The sequence below is a fragment of the Cololabis saira genome, chromosome 2 (assembly GCF_033807715.1).
Source record: "Cololabis saira isolate AMF1-May2022 chromosome 2, fColSai1.1, whole genome shotgun sequence".
NCBI lineage: Eukaryota > Metazoa > Chordata > Actinopteri > Beloniformes > Belonidae > Cololabis > Cololabis saira.
In genome coordinates, this window is record NC_084588.1 from 2,105,990 (window position 1) to 2,120,631 (window position 14,642).

A 14,642-nucleotide genomic window follows, 5' to 3' on the forward strand; every position below is an offset into this window, starting at 1 on the left:
CACGCCTTTAATAAAGTATGTACACTGATGTACACACGCCTTTAATAAAGTATGTACACTGATGTACACACGCCTTTAATAAAGTATGTACACTGATATACACACGCCGACACAAACCGTTAACTGCGACGAGGGATATCCGGTCCGGACATTCAAAATAAAAGTAATTTTCAAAATAAAGTTCTCCTTTCATCCTTTCAATTAAAGACACGTGCTAAAATAACGTAAATCATAAATATTTATACAAGAGAATAAATAAATTACCAAAATAAAGGCAATTGGTCCTTTACAAATAATTTAAAGTGGTTTCTCCAAGTCTCCGTGCAAGTTATGTCCGTGAAAAAAAGCGGAACGTATAATCCGCGTTCACCGCCGGAGCACAATAGTGTGACACCCAACAGGAATAAACCGGATATTGCGGGGAACAATTCCTCGGCTCGTTGGACTGGAAAACGTGTCTCTGGCGAGGATCTGAGTCCCTGAGCAGCCATGTCTTCAGCTCAGCACCTCAGAGACTTCATCAGCGAGCGCTTAACTGCTGCTGCTGACGAAATATTCTCCGAGTTTGAGAGAACCATCGTCCGGTACGAGGAGGAGATCGAGCGGCAGCGCAGACTGCTGGACATCACCGGGAAACCCGAGGTGAAGCTGCGCAGAGTAGGTGAGTAAACCTGCAGAAAAACTACAGAGTCGGTGAGTAAACCTGCAGAAAAACCTGCATAAAACTACAGAGTAGGTGAGTAAACCTGCATAAAACTACAGAGTCGGTGAGTAAACCTGCATAAAACTACAGAGTCGGTGAGTAAACCTGCTTAAAACTATAGAGTAGGTGAGTAAACCTGCATAAAACTATAGAGTAGGTGAGTAAACCTGCATAAAACTATAGAGTAGGTGAGTAAACCTGCAGAAAAACTACAGAGTCGGTGAGTAAACCTGCAGAAAAACCTGCATAAAACTACAGAGTAGGTGAGTAAACCTTTAAAAAACTACAGAGTAGGTGAGTAAACCTGCATAAAACTAGAGAGTAGATGAGTAAACCTGCATTAAACTACAGAGTAGGTGAGTAAACCTGCATAAAACTACAGAGTAGGTGAGTAAACCTGCATAAAACTACAGTCGGTGAGTAAACCTGCATAAAACTATAGAGTAGGTGAGTAAACCTGCATAAAACTACAGAGTAGGTGAGTAAACCTGCATAAAACTACAGAGTAGGTGAGTAAACCTGCATAAAACTACAGAGTAGGTGAGTAAACCTGCATAAAACTACAGAGTAGGTGAGTAAACCTGCATAAAACTACAGAGTAGGTGAGTAAACCTGCATAAAACTACAGTCGGTGAGTAAACCTGCATAAAACTATAGAGTAGGTGAGTAAACCTGCATAAAACTACAGAGTCGGTGAGTAAACCTGCATAAAACTATAGAGTAGGTGAGTAAACCTGCATAAAACTATAGAGTAGGTGAGTAAACCTGCATAAAACTATAGAGTAGGTGAGTAAACCTGCATAAAACTATAGAGTAGGTGAGTAAACCTGCATAAAACTATAGAGTAGGTGAGTAAACCTGCATAAAACTATAGAGTAGGTGAGTAAACCTGCATAAAACTATAGAGTAGGTGAGTAAACCTGCATAAAACTATAGAGTAGGTGAGTAAACCTGCATAAAACTATAGAGTAGGTGAGTAAACCTGCATAAAACTACAGTCGGTGAGTAAACCTGCATAAAACTATAGAGTAGGTGAGTAAACCTGCATAAAACTACAGAGTAGGTGAGTAAACCTGCATAAAACTACAGAGTAGGTGAGTAAACCTGCATAAAACTACAGAGTAGGTGAGTAAACCTGCATAAAACTACAGAGTAGGTGAGTAAACCTGCATAAAACTACAGAGTCGGTGAGTAAACCTGCATAAAACTACAGAGTCGGTGAGTAAACCTTTAAAAAAAACTATAGAGTCGGTGAGTAAACCTGCAGAAAAACCTGCATAAAACTACAGAGTAGGTGAGTAAACCTGCATAAAACTACAGAGTAGGTGAGTAAACCTGCATAAAACTACAGAGTAGGTGAGTAAACCTGCATAAAACTACAGAGTAGGTGAGTAAACCTGCATAAAACTACAGAGTAGGTGAGTAAACCTGCAGAAAACTACAGAGTAGGTGAGTAAACCTGCAGAAAACTACAGTAGGTGAGTAAACCTTTAAAAAACTACAGAGTCGGTGAGTAAACCTGCAGAAAAACCTGCATAAAACTACAGAGTAGGTGAGTAAACCTGCATAAAACTACAGAGTCGGTGAGTAAACCTGCAGAAAAACCTGCATAAAACTACAGAGTAGGTGAGTAAACCTGCATAAAACTACAGAGTAGGTGAGTAAACCTGCATAAAACTACAGAGTAGGTGAGTAAACCTGCATAAAACTACAGAGTAGGTGAGTAAACCTGCATAAAACTACAGAGTAGGTGAGTAAACCTGCAGAAAACTACAGAGTAGGTGAGTAAACCTGCAGAAAACTACAGTAGGTGAGTAAACCTTTAAAAAACTACAGAGTCGGTGAGTAAACCTGCATAAAACTACAAAGTCGGTGAGTAAACCTTTAAAAAACTACAGAGTCGGTGAGTAAACCTTTAAAAAACTACAGTCGGTGAGTAAACCTTTAAAAAAAACTATAGAGTCGGTGAGTAAACCTGCAGAAAAACCTGCATAAAACTACAGAGTAGGTGAGTAAACCTGCAGAAAACTACAGTAGGTGAGTAAACCTTTAAAAAAACTACAGAGTTGGTGAGTAAACCTGCATAAAACTACGCAGAGTAGCGGTGCGTCTGAACTGCCATACTAAAAAGTATACTTAAGTTCGGCACACATAATATGTGTATATAATTAATGTCAGTAAGTAAATGTCAGTAGTATGCATTAATTCGAGCGTACTATTAAAGGAGACCTATTATGGCATTTAATGTATATTTTAAACAGGCCTTGAATGTCTTATAAACAATCACAAGCTTGTTTTTTCTACATAAATCAGAAATTCAGCCTGTGGGCCATGTCTTTATCTTCCACGTTTCTAACCTCCTCCTCTGTGCTGGATTCTGAGGGGGCGGGGCTGCGTACACAATAGGGCTTGGTCACCAAGGTGCATTCTGGGACGCGGCAGCCGTGTTGGATGCCTCGTGAGTGTAAATAAACAGTGTAGTAGCAGGGAGTAGCACCAAGTGAACAGACGGAACACAAAAAAAAGATGTTAAAATGCTGGAAAGGAACTGGAATTTACCGGGATACCTTAAACAAGGAAGCCAGGGAGCGGTATTTGGAGAAAATAATGATTATTAACGGTCTGGATCCATATGAAATCCCTACTAAAGGCTGAATTATGCTTCTGCGTCAAAACGACGCCGTGCCTACGGCGTGTGGTTTTTGTACACGCAGAGGACACGCCGTCACATGCGCCGTCAGTGACGTGCACCTCCCGAAAATTGTAACTACGCGTCGAGGAGACGCCGTCCACACGCAGACCGAGAGGGCTGTGATTGGTTCGTTTTGAAAGCGAAGCATTTCCGGTTTCCGGTTTGAAGCAGTAGTGAACTTCCAGGGCTTTTTTCTTCGTTTATGTGTGATTTTTTTTGTTTTTGTTTTTTGCACAATAGTTGTCCTTATTTCTTTGATTTACTGTGACCGGAAAAAGTCGGATAAACCATTCAGAAAAAGATCGCTAACTAGTGGCCGCGGGGGGTACTGCACCGCGACCAAATGGAGAGACGGAGAACTCTGAACAGTTCGTGACGGTGTCACGGGTGCGCCGTGTGCTCTGCGTGTGTGTGACGCAGAACCATACTCAGCCCTTACAGAATGGAGCTCCTCGTCGGAGCTCCACTCTTTAGAAGGGATTTACTGCTGCAGTTCTGCACAACCCACGTCTCCGGCTACCTTGTTTAGGAGTGTTTGGCAGCTGCTTTGGTAAATGTTTGACTCGCCATGTGTTTACAATAAATTAGTATAATAGTAACATACAGTACATGTTTTGATTTACTCTCACTTTTCTTTTTTTTTTACTGCTATATTATGCAGAAGAGGCTCCGAGGCGTCAGCAATATTTTTGTTTGTTTTCCTCGTGAGATTATTTTTTCCTCTGCAGCTACAAATAAGAGTTAATATTTTTTACCTCAACAAACTAGTTTTATCTGAAGATTTGGGTTAATCGCAGCACAGAGAGCTGACCAGCAACTGTGTTTAGCTGGAGAAGTGGGGAATAAAACCTGTGTGAATGATCCGACCCCGGTCTGTGTGAGTGTGTGTTTGTTTGTTTACTGTGGAAGGTTCTTTTTGGTCGTTACAGCCGCGATCCAACCGAGCCGACGACTCTTTTACTCTGTTATCTCAGATACTCGGCCTCCGTGGTTCTGCCTCCGAGCAGGAAAGCGGTGAAAAGTTAAACCATTATTGATCTTTTCCCCACGTCTGTTATGTGGAGCTGCTGCAGCTACAACACAGCAACGGGTTACCAGAATAACAGAAAGTAACGATTATAAGTAAGACACAACGAAGAGGGAGCTGTACACAGTATGCAGTTGTCCAAAGAGCAGCTAATGTAGCATCCAAAATGGCGGCTCCGCCAGGTGATGACCAAGACGACCAAGCCCTATAGGTGTTTAAACTTGTAATAAAACTATGAAGAGTAGGCGTGTAAAACACAAATAAAACTATGCAGACTAGGCATGTAAACCTTTCATAACCTACACACAATAGGTGTTTAAACTTAAAGGCGTGTAAAGCACAAATAAAATTACAAAGAGTAGGTTTGTAAACCACAAATAAAACTATGAAGAGTTGGTGTGTAAACTTGTATAAAATTATGAAGAGTAGGTGTGTAAATATGGAAGTAAATGCGTGTCACCAGAAATAAAAAATATATCTATTTTATATCAAAAATCCGTGTGTGTGTACACACACACATACACATATATATATATATATATATATATATATATATATATATAAAAATATGTATATTTAAGGGGTGTAACAATATATCATGCCACGAAATTTCGCGATACAAAAACATCACGATACGTGTCGTGGAGGTGACAAAGTGTATCTGATATTGGGTTATTAATATTAATCTATTGTGTTGACTAGTAACGCGCATCCGACCGCGCCTCGACCCGCGGACCAAAATCTTCCTCCGCTCAGCAGAAACTAGTACCGTTTTGGTCCCGATCACGGGACTCTTGCAGGGTTTTGAGCTCTGAACTTTTACTGATGTAAGGCTGGTGTAGAGTTAAGCCTTACCTTATTAAATTAAACCTTTTTGGGGTTGTGAGTAGGATAAACACGGGGACAACTTCTGCTGAGCTCCAGTGTACTTTAATGTCCCTCAACAGTGTAGGATTTTAGAACATCAACACAGCACCTAGTGCCGTACTGTGGCATATCACTCCGCCCAATCTAAAACAGACTAATCACTACAGATAAACTGACTAGTGTCATTATAGTCCCTGATTTACATCAGAATATAAAGAATAGATTTATAAAATCATGAACCCTGAATTACCAAAATAACCTTCTTAACAAAAATAAATCTCCTCTTACACTTAAGGTGAGCATGAATCAATCTTTTTTATGAAAGGAAATTTTTTTTACTATAATAATAATATTTATTTACTTTTATTTATTTATTTATTTATTTAATTTTAGTTGTTAAATTTCTGGAAAAGAAAAAAGCCAAATCATACATGAGAGAAACTATTCAGTTTGTGTCTAAATATTTGTACTTGTATGAAACTGAAGATCATAATGCAAACCTGACATTTACTTTTAGTTCAGTTTGTGGAAAATGGTTGGCCTGGCTTTCTCTTTAAAACTTAAACAGTTATAAAGAATTACAAACTGTAACAATAGGGCAAACGCACAGCATTGTTTTGTATTTTGTGTCTCTCAAATAAAAGACATTTTTTTCCAGTCATATGTTCCTCATTCAAGGTTGTTAAAAAAATACTGCTATAATATGGCATCGTTACCGTGACCTCAATGTCGTGTATCGGGAGATTAGTGTATCCTTACACCCCTAATATATATATATTAGGGCTGTCCAAGTTAGTGCGTTAACGACGCGTTAACTTAACGTTATCTTAACGCCGACAATTTTTTTAACGCACACGATTTAAAAAAAAAAAAAAACAAGACAAGACAAGACTGAAGTTATTTACATGTACCATCGATTTGAAATGAATTACGACCGAAGTACGTCGAGTCTCAAATACCAGAGAGCGCTGCCCCCCCCCCCCCCCCCCCCCCCCCCCCCTCGTCAAAATCAGACAACGCTGGATAGCAGCTTGCAAAAAAGGACGAATCAAATCAAACTGCATTTGTTAAGCGCTTTTCTTACAAAATAAGAAATGCAACGCAAAGCGCTTTACATAAAACATAAAACTCAACAATGCTCCCCCCCGCCGCCGCACACACACACACACACACACACACACACACACACACACGGGCGCACACTGCGATTCGCACTGAGGATTCAGGTGAGGAAACGGCTGAGTTACTCCCGTTCCGTTACATGTGCACTTTATTTGTTTGTAATTCAGTTTTTGTATCCCCCTGTTTTTAACCCACTTAGGAGAAGGGGATATTTTTTGAGCCTTTTATTTTCCTCCATATGACGTTAGACATAATTACAGGGAAAATTTAACTGACCAATGCACTTCTTGTGCAATGTTTGTGATGCATATGGTTCATTGTTTTACACTGAGCTGCTTAAAACAGGAATCTTAAGTTAGTCTTTCCAAGTGTAAAGTTGGGGACTACATTGTGTTTGTATTTATGAAGGAATGTTACATTCAGGTCAAAAGATTTTTTTGTGGAAATTGAATAAACATTGGCATAAAGCAGCATATTTGCCCTTTCTCATTGTGTTAACAGTATTAAAAACATTAAAAAAATACCTTGAGGTAATTTAGAAGTGTGTGTGTGTGTGTGTGTGTGTGTGTGTGTGTGTGTGTGTGTGTGTGTGTGTGTGTGTGTGTGTGTGTGTGTGTGTGTGTGTGTGTGTGTGTGTGTGTGTGTGTGTGTGTGTGTGTGTGTGTGTGTGTGTGTGTGTGCGCACACACACTGTACATATACTGAGGAGAGAATTAAAAAGGGATGTAGACGGGTGATAAGGAACGATCAGATCCACAGGAGCTCTGTTTTACTCTCAGCCGCTCGCTGATCCAGCTGATTTCTGATCAGCGCCGACATGAACAAAGCGGTTGCGCAATCGAGTACGTCACAGCAGCTTCACCCAAACCCCCCCCCACTTCTCACCTGGCTGTGGAAAAACACACGGAGACAAAACGGGTGGAGCCGGGATGAGCCGCACCCAGGGCTCCAGACTAACTTTTTCACAGGTAGCAATGGTGCCACCTAGTTTTTCATTTAGTAGCACCAAAACAAATTAGGTAGCACCATATTTTTCATTGCTAACATTAGTTAAATTATTAAGCATTAATTACCTGTTTACAGATTAACAATCATTATGTATAGGAAACACATATAACCTACAGTTAGGCTAATTAATGTTTACTACTCAGAGTTAGTTAATAAATTAAAAGTTGGATAATATAATTTATATAAATGCTTAGTAATGTTAATGTACTAACTAATGTTAGGCTAATTAAGGTGACTTTATGGTAAAGTGTTACCTCTGTGTGTTTTTATAAGATACCTGATCATTTACCTACAAAAATGAGACACACTCCTTACCTTCTGCATGAGCGTGTTCAACCTCAATATGGCCAATAAGCAAATTGCAGATTAAGCAAAAATAAGCAGAAAATTAGAATATTGTGATAAAGTCCTTTATTTTCTGTAATGCAAAAATGTCATACATTCTGGATTCATTAAAAATCGACTGAAATATTTCAAGCCTTTTATTATTTTAATATTGCTGATCATGGCTTACAGCTTAAGAAAACTCAAATATCCTATCTCAAAAAATTTGAATATTCTGGGAATCTTAATCTTAAACTTTAAACCATAATCAGCAATATTAAAATAATAAAAAGCTTGCAATATTTCAGTTGATTTGTAATGAATCCAGAATGTATGACATTTTTGTTTTTTTTAATTGCATTACAGAAAATAAAGGACTTTATCACAATATTCTAAGTTTCTGAGACAGTCCTGTAAACTTGCTTGCGTCTTTGTGCTTGAACCACTTCTGAATATCCATGTTACTTTGTGTTAACGGAGCAGCAGAGAGCAGCGTCTTGCTGGTGCAGGAAGCAGATCAGTGACGTACACTGGCTGATTTATGGTTCCGCGTTGCACCAACGCAGATCTTACGGCGTAGGATACGCGGGGACGCGAAAGTATGGTGCGCGTCGCCGAGTACATACACCGTAGGCTACGCCGTCGATTTAACGCGGAACCATAAATGAGGCTTAACGCGCGCGCATTAAGTTTTCTTTTCGTCTTTTCAACTGAGCAAACACATAAACTGAGGGTGCAATGCTTATGCACCCTCGTAGAACCGGGCCTGGGCCTGTCCCTCGTATCTTAACCACGGGAACTGGCCAGAAAGCTGTACTTTTTTTTCTTCTCCCCACTCTCCCCCGCCTCTTTCTCCAACCTGTCACTCGCTTCATCAGAAGAAGAAGAATCCATGATTATTGTTGCTCCCTCTGCTGACCCTTCTTCTCCTCCTCCTCCACCAGCCTCGTTTGTTTCCTCCGGCACATTTTTTTTCTTAAAAGAATCGACTATAGACCGCTTCATACTGCATCTGCTTTGTTTACCTTTTTGAGCGCGCTGCGTGTACGCGCGCGTGCACTGCTGTGCACGTAACGTGCGCAGACCGTACCAGGTGCAGTCAGACAGGTATAGGACTCGCAGGAATGAGCCAGAAAGTAAGATTGTATTATCAACCACTCCATTAATGCACTAACACAGCCGAGTGAAAAAATAAAAAATAAAATGTTTTTTTTTTCCACTAGTCCTCTTGCAAGTAGCACCGGAGCGACCTCATTAAATTTTAACTCGCACCTTAATAAATTAGGTCGCATATGCGACCTAATAGGTCGCACTCTGGAGCCCTGGCCGCACCGAGGCGAGTCGGGCTGAGTAGGTGCTAGTGGAAAAGCGCCATAACTTCTCTGTGTGGGTTAGTAAGCAGGGGAGGAAAAGCTGCCGTGATATCTCACCACCTTTATAGTTCTGCTGTTTCCCACTCAGGAGCCAGTGTGTGGAGCAAAATCCACGACACCCGCTCTAAGCTTTTGACAGGAAACAGGAGCACGAACCGCTTTGGTAGTGAGGGGACACGTTATATGGGTCCACCTACACGGGTCCGTAACAATATAATACATAAACGTAACGACCATCTGCCAAGTTTCAGTAAGGCATCACATATCCAAGATACCGGGCAAAGAGCCGCATGCGGCTCGTGAGCCGCGGGTTGCCCACCGCTGCTATAGTTTGTTTCATAGCGTCACCTTATCGTCAAACGACACAGCACTTTCTACTCAACACCGACTCCTGAATCCTGTAACCCCTAATCTCGCGCACAGTTCACACGTACTAAAAATGCAGTGCGTTTTTATGATAACTGGCGCCCGCCCCCCGCCTCGCAGTGCGCATCCAGCATGACAGCACCATAAACACACACACACACTTGCTTCTGCTCCTCCACAAAATTATGAAAAAAAAGAAAGAAAATGATGGAGAGGGTTGGATTTGTAAGTCGTGCTGGTGCTCCTTTTTAAAAAACGATGTCGCACGGCCTCCAGAAAAGGCAAAATGCGACCAATTGGGTTTTTTTTGGGTTGTTTTGGTTTTTTGCACAATACAGGACTGTCTCAGAAAATTAGAATATTGTGATTTTCTGTAATGCAATTAAAAAAAAAAAAAAAAAATGTCATACATTCTGGATTAATTACAAATCAACTGAAATATTGCAAGCCTTTTATTATTTTAATATTGCTGATCATGGTTTACAGCTTAAGAAAACTCAAATATCCTATCTCAAAAAATTAGAATATTCTGGGAATCTTAATCTTAAACTGTAAACCATAATCAGCAATATTAAAATAATAAAAGGCTTGCAATATTTCAGTTGATTTGTAATGAATCCAGAATGTATGACATTTTTGTTTTTGTAATTGCATTACAGAAAATAAAGAACTTACCGGTAATCACAATATTCTAATTTTCTGAGACAGTCCTGTAGTTGTCCTTATCTCTTTGATTCACTGTGACCGGAAAAAGCGGAAGCTAAACAAAGTATCAACTAGTGCTCTGGGGGGTACTGCACCGCGGAGAAATGGAGTGACGGAGAAGTCCGAAGGTTCACGACGGCGTCACGGTGACGGCGTAGGCTCTGCGTTGGTTTAACACAGAACCTTAAATCAGGCTTAACAATTCTGTCATTCTTTCTCCCTCCCTAGACGTCTCCCAGCTTTCAGCCTGTAAGGAGGAGGACGTCCCGCCTGACCAGCAGCTCCGTCACCAGGAGGGGACCTCCGGTCTGGACCAGCTGGAACCACAACCACAGATTAAAGAAGAGCAGGAGGACTTTGTGCTGAAGGAGGAAGAGCAGCTCGTACTGAAGGAGGAGACTGACACCATCATGGTGACTCCAACTTGTGAGGAAAGTGACCACAGTGAACCAACTGCAGACCACTTCCTGTCTCCCAAGTCTGTTGCAGAAGAGAGCGGAGGTCAGGAAGGAAGCAAACATGAAGGCCAACAACCAAGTGGAAACTCTGAGATGAAATGTCACAAAAGTCACAGTAAGAAAGTGACCGGTGACAGTCAGTGTAGCCTTGACGCGGATGAGTCGTCTGTTATCTGTGATGTTTGTGGAAGAACATTTAAACATACCTCACAATTGAAGGTACATTACCGAATCCACACGGGCGAGAAACCGTTTTCATGTAAAATATGTAAGAAATCCTTCAGGTACAATTTTAATCTGTTGCAACACATGAGAACGCACACCGGTGAGAAGCAATACTTTTGTACAACCTGTGGGGAAGGATTCTTTGTGCCGTCAGCACTCAAAAAGCATGCAGCAGTCCACACGGGGGAGGTGTTTTCTTGCGATATCTGCGGTAAAAGTTTCTCTTTGAACGGCAGTTTGACGCGACACATGAGAAGCCACACAGGCGAGAGGATGCATCCTTGCATCATGTGCGACAAAGCTTTCCCTCACAACAGCAACTTGTTACGACACATGAGGACTCACACGGGCGAGAAGCCGTATCCCTGCGAAACCTGCGGTAAAAGCTTCACCAGCAGCAGTAATCTGCTGGAGCACATGATAACGCACACCGGCGAGAGGCCGTACCTGTGTAAGATGTGTGGGAAGAGTTTCACCCAGAGGAGCAGTCTGAACGTCCACATGAGGATTCACACGGGAGAGAAACCCTTTTCCTGCAAAGTGTGCGGGGAGAGTTTCACCAGGAAGTGTCATTTGTTGAACCACGTGACGACTCACACGGGCGAGAAGCCATTCCAGTGTAAGATTTGTAGTAAAAGTTTCAGTAAAAGCTGGAGTTTGTACGTCCATATGAAAATTCACACTGAAGGGAAATGATTTACCGTATTGGCCCGAATATAAGACGTGTTTTTTTTTTTTTTGCATTGAAATAAGACTGAGAAAATGGGGGTCGTCTTACATTCCGGGTCTAGACATTATACCCATTCACAACACTAGATATCTTTAGAGTGAACCCCTGTCACGAAAGAAGAAAAATAGATAACAGAAAATGGAGAATAGTTGTACTGTGTTCATCATGTCTTCAGATTGATATCTTATGATTTCTTTTTTTCAGACAAAGTTCCGACTTCTTACGGGAGATCCGCCGAAAACTGTCAGTCGGGAGGTAAGAAGTCGGAACTTTGTCTGGAAATAAGATATATAGAAAATGGAGAAACGTTGCAACAATCAGGAGAAAAGTGGGTGGAAGATCGGCCAGGTTAACCGGCAGCTGAGGAGACGTTATGATGCAAACTTCATAGGAGGAAAGCCCAGCCGGCTGAGTCCCAACAGGTGGCCAAAATGAGTCTTCAAAGAACTGCAAAGCGGCTGTGAAATATGGTGTAACAGATGTAAAAATAAAATAACAATTATTTTCTGTATAAAAATTTAATTTAGTGTTCAAAAAGTATTTTTTTAAACTTGAAGACGAAGGATCGTCTTATATTCGGGCCAATGCGGTATTTAAAAAAAAAAAAAACGTGTAGGAAAGATCTCAAAATATTAATTAGTTTGACATTTACAAAGTATATGTTGGGTTTTTTTAACCCTCCTTAAAGCCTGGCCAGCCATCTATATATTTTTTTCCCTCTGGTGGATTGGATTTAGATTTCCAGGGTCACTAGCAACATGCAGAAGAAACTTCCTCTGAACTCTGGATAGTCGTACAACCAGTCAGAGAGAGAGCATGTGATTAGCTAGGCCACGGGTCGGCAACCCGCGGCTCTTTAGCGCCGCCCTAGTGGCTCCTGGAGCTTTTCAAACATGTTTGACCTTTTTTTCTCTCTTTTTTTCCCTTTTATTCTTTTTTTCCTTTTTTCTTTTCCTTTTTTAATCTCGACATATCGACTTTTTTCTCGACATATCGACTTCTCGACATTTCAACTTTTTTCTCAACATTTCGACTTTTCTCGAGATTGTACTTCAACATTAATCTCGACATTTCAACTTTTTTCTCGACATTTTGACTTTTTTCTCGACATTTCGACTTTTTCTCGACATTTCGCCTTTTGCCATTTGCCTTCATTCTAAGGATTATACAAGACTTTTCACTTTTTGCGGCTCCAGACATATTAGTTTTTTGGGTTTTTGGTCCAATATGGCTCTTTCAACATGTTGGGTTGCCGCCCCCTGTGCTGAGGGCATTGCCACCGTTTCTGCGGCAAACGCATCAACCGTCTCGGCTCCTTCTAGTTGAGTTCATCATTCCAGTTAGTTTTTCTTTCTTTCATTTTTTCCTCTTCGTCTTCGCCACCATTTTGTTCTTTTATTCTCTGTTGACCAAAAGTGGTGCATGACCAAGTGGTATGTAAGTCAGTGGCCACGGTTACAAGATGTTTTTTAATTCGGAATTAATTATTCCAAATTAAATAATTCAGAATTAAACTATTATTAAACTATTTTCCTTCGAGTTTACATGGGAAGGTTCTGATTGGATAGGGGGGGGACCGGAAGTTAAACTACCGGAAGAAAAACTAACTTAGCCGCTACAACTTTGAAAAGCTCACAATTATTATGTTTCCTGTTTCCATCTGTTCTTTTAATGATTTCTATTTATTAAATAAATGGTCTCTGCTCTTGACCAGCGTTTACTGCTGCTGCATCTTGAAACTTTGTTAGGAAAACCAGCCCAGCAGGAATATAAGATCATGGAGACAGACGGGCGAGGGAACGAGCAGAAAGAAAGACCAGAATTAATTTAAAGAGGAATGAGTGGATACATGATCTGGAATTATTCTATTGGGATTTAAAATCGGAATAAACCAGCCACTTACTTCAGAATTAAGTTTAATTGGCCATTTTCATTCGGAATTAGGTGTTTACATGGTAATTTTTACTCATTTTAGATTGGATTTCATTTGAATTCTGAATTAAAGAGGAATTGAACTTCCCATGTAACGCACTCCCAGGCTCCGACCTGCTCCATCACTGTAAAGCAGACACAGCAAACTCCTGCTAATGGAAACCAGCCTATAATAGTGTTGGAAACTGGATAAGACTGCCTCATCTCTTTCACAGAAGTTTGAAATCGTGAAACCCTAAGGTTTTTGAGTCATGAGCATTTGGACCTCTGTACCATAACGGCTGTTTCTAGCTTTCTGGAGACTATGTAAGGTTCTTGTAAAACTATGGTGCAATCGGTGAGTTCAAACCTTGTAAGATGATCCCTGGTGATGTAAAGCTGGAATTCCCCTCCAAGTGTTAGACGCTTCCATGCTCCATCACTTCTGATTTAAAAGAACGGGCCAGAGACCTGTGGAGGCTTTAGAGGCCGGGGTTAAGGAAGGGTTGTGGCTTCACAGACTACGTTTACATGCAGTCAGAATTCAGGTTATTGCTAATATTCCGGTTACTGAAACATTATTCCGGGTGACATGTCCTGCCCCGGCTTTAAGGCAAGGCAGTTCCATCTGTACAGCGAGTAGGCTTCATGGCAGCTATACATACACGACTGTCTCAGAAAATTAGAATATTGTGATAAAGTTCTTTATTTTCTGTAATGCAATTTGGGGGGAAAAAAAAAAGTCATACATTCTGGATTCATTACAAATCAACTGAAATATTGCAAGCCTTTTATTATTTAAGCTGTAAGCCATGACCAGCAATATTAAAATAATAAAAGGCTTGCAATATTTCAGTTGATTTGTAATGAATCCAGAATGTATGACATTTTTGTTTTTTTAATTGCATTACAGAAAATAAAGAACTTTATCACAATATTCTAATTTTCTGAGACAGTCCTGTAAGAATGAGGAGATAAGTATAAAAAACTTGGTTGATCAATCTCAGTATAAATGTAGCTCAGACTTTACTGCGTAAACCCGACTGTATCTGCCCGGGTTCAAACTTACCCAGATTCTTAAATATCAATGCATTAAGTCAATCAGTATTATTGTTATTACTAATGATAACC

The 14,642-nt window shown here is 40.6% G+C and overlaps 1 protein-coding gene across 1 annotated transcript; it reads left to right on the forward strand.

Moving 5' to 3' along the window:
- The first annotated feature begins 431 nt into the window (after window positions 1-431).
- On the forward strand, window positions 432-14,328 carry LOC133457038 (oocyte zinc finger protein XlCOF6.1-like). The gene is made up of 2 exons (XM_061735874.1): window positions 432-661; window positions 10,416-14,328. The coding sequence occupies exons 1-2, from the start codon at window positions 490-492 to the stop codon at window positions 11,564-11,566; spliced, it is 1,323 nt and encodes a 440-aa protein (XP_061591858.1). The 5' UTR covers window positions 432-489; the 3' UTR covers window positions 11,567-14,328.
- The last annotated feature ends 314 nt before the right edge of the window (window positions 14,329-14,642 follow it).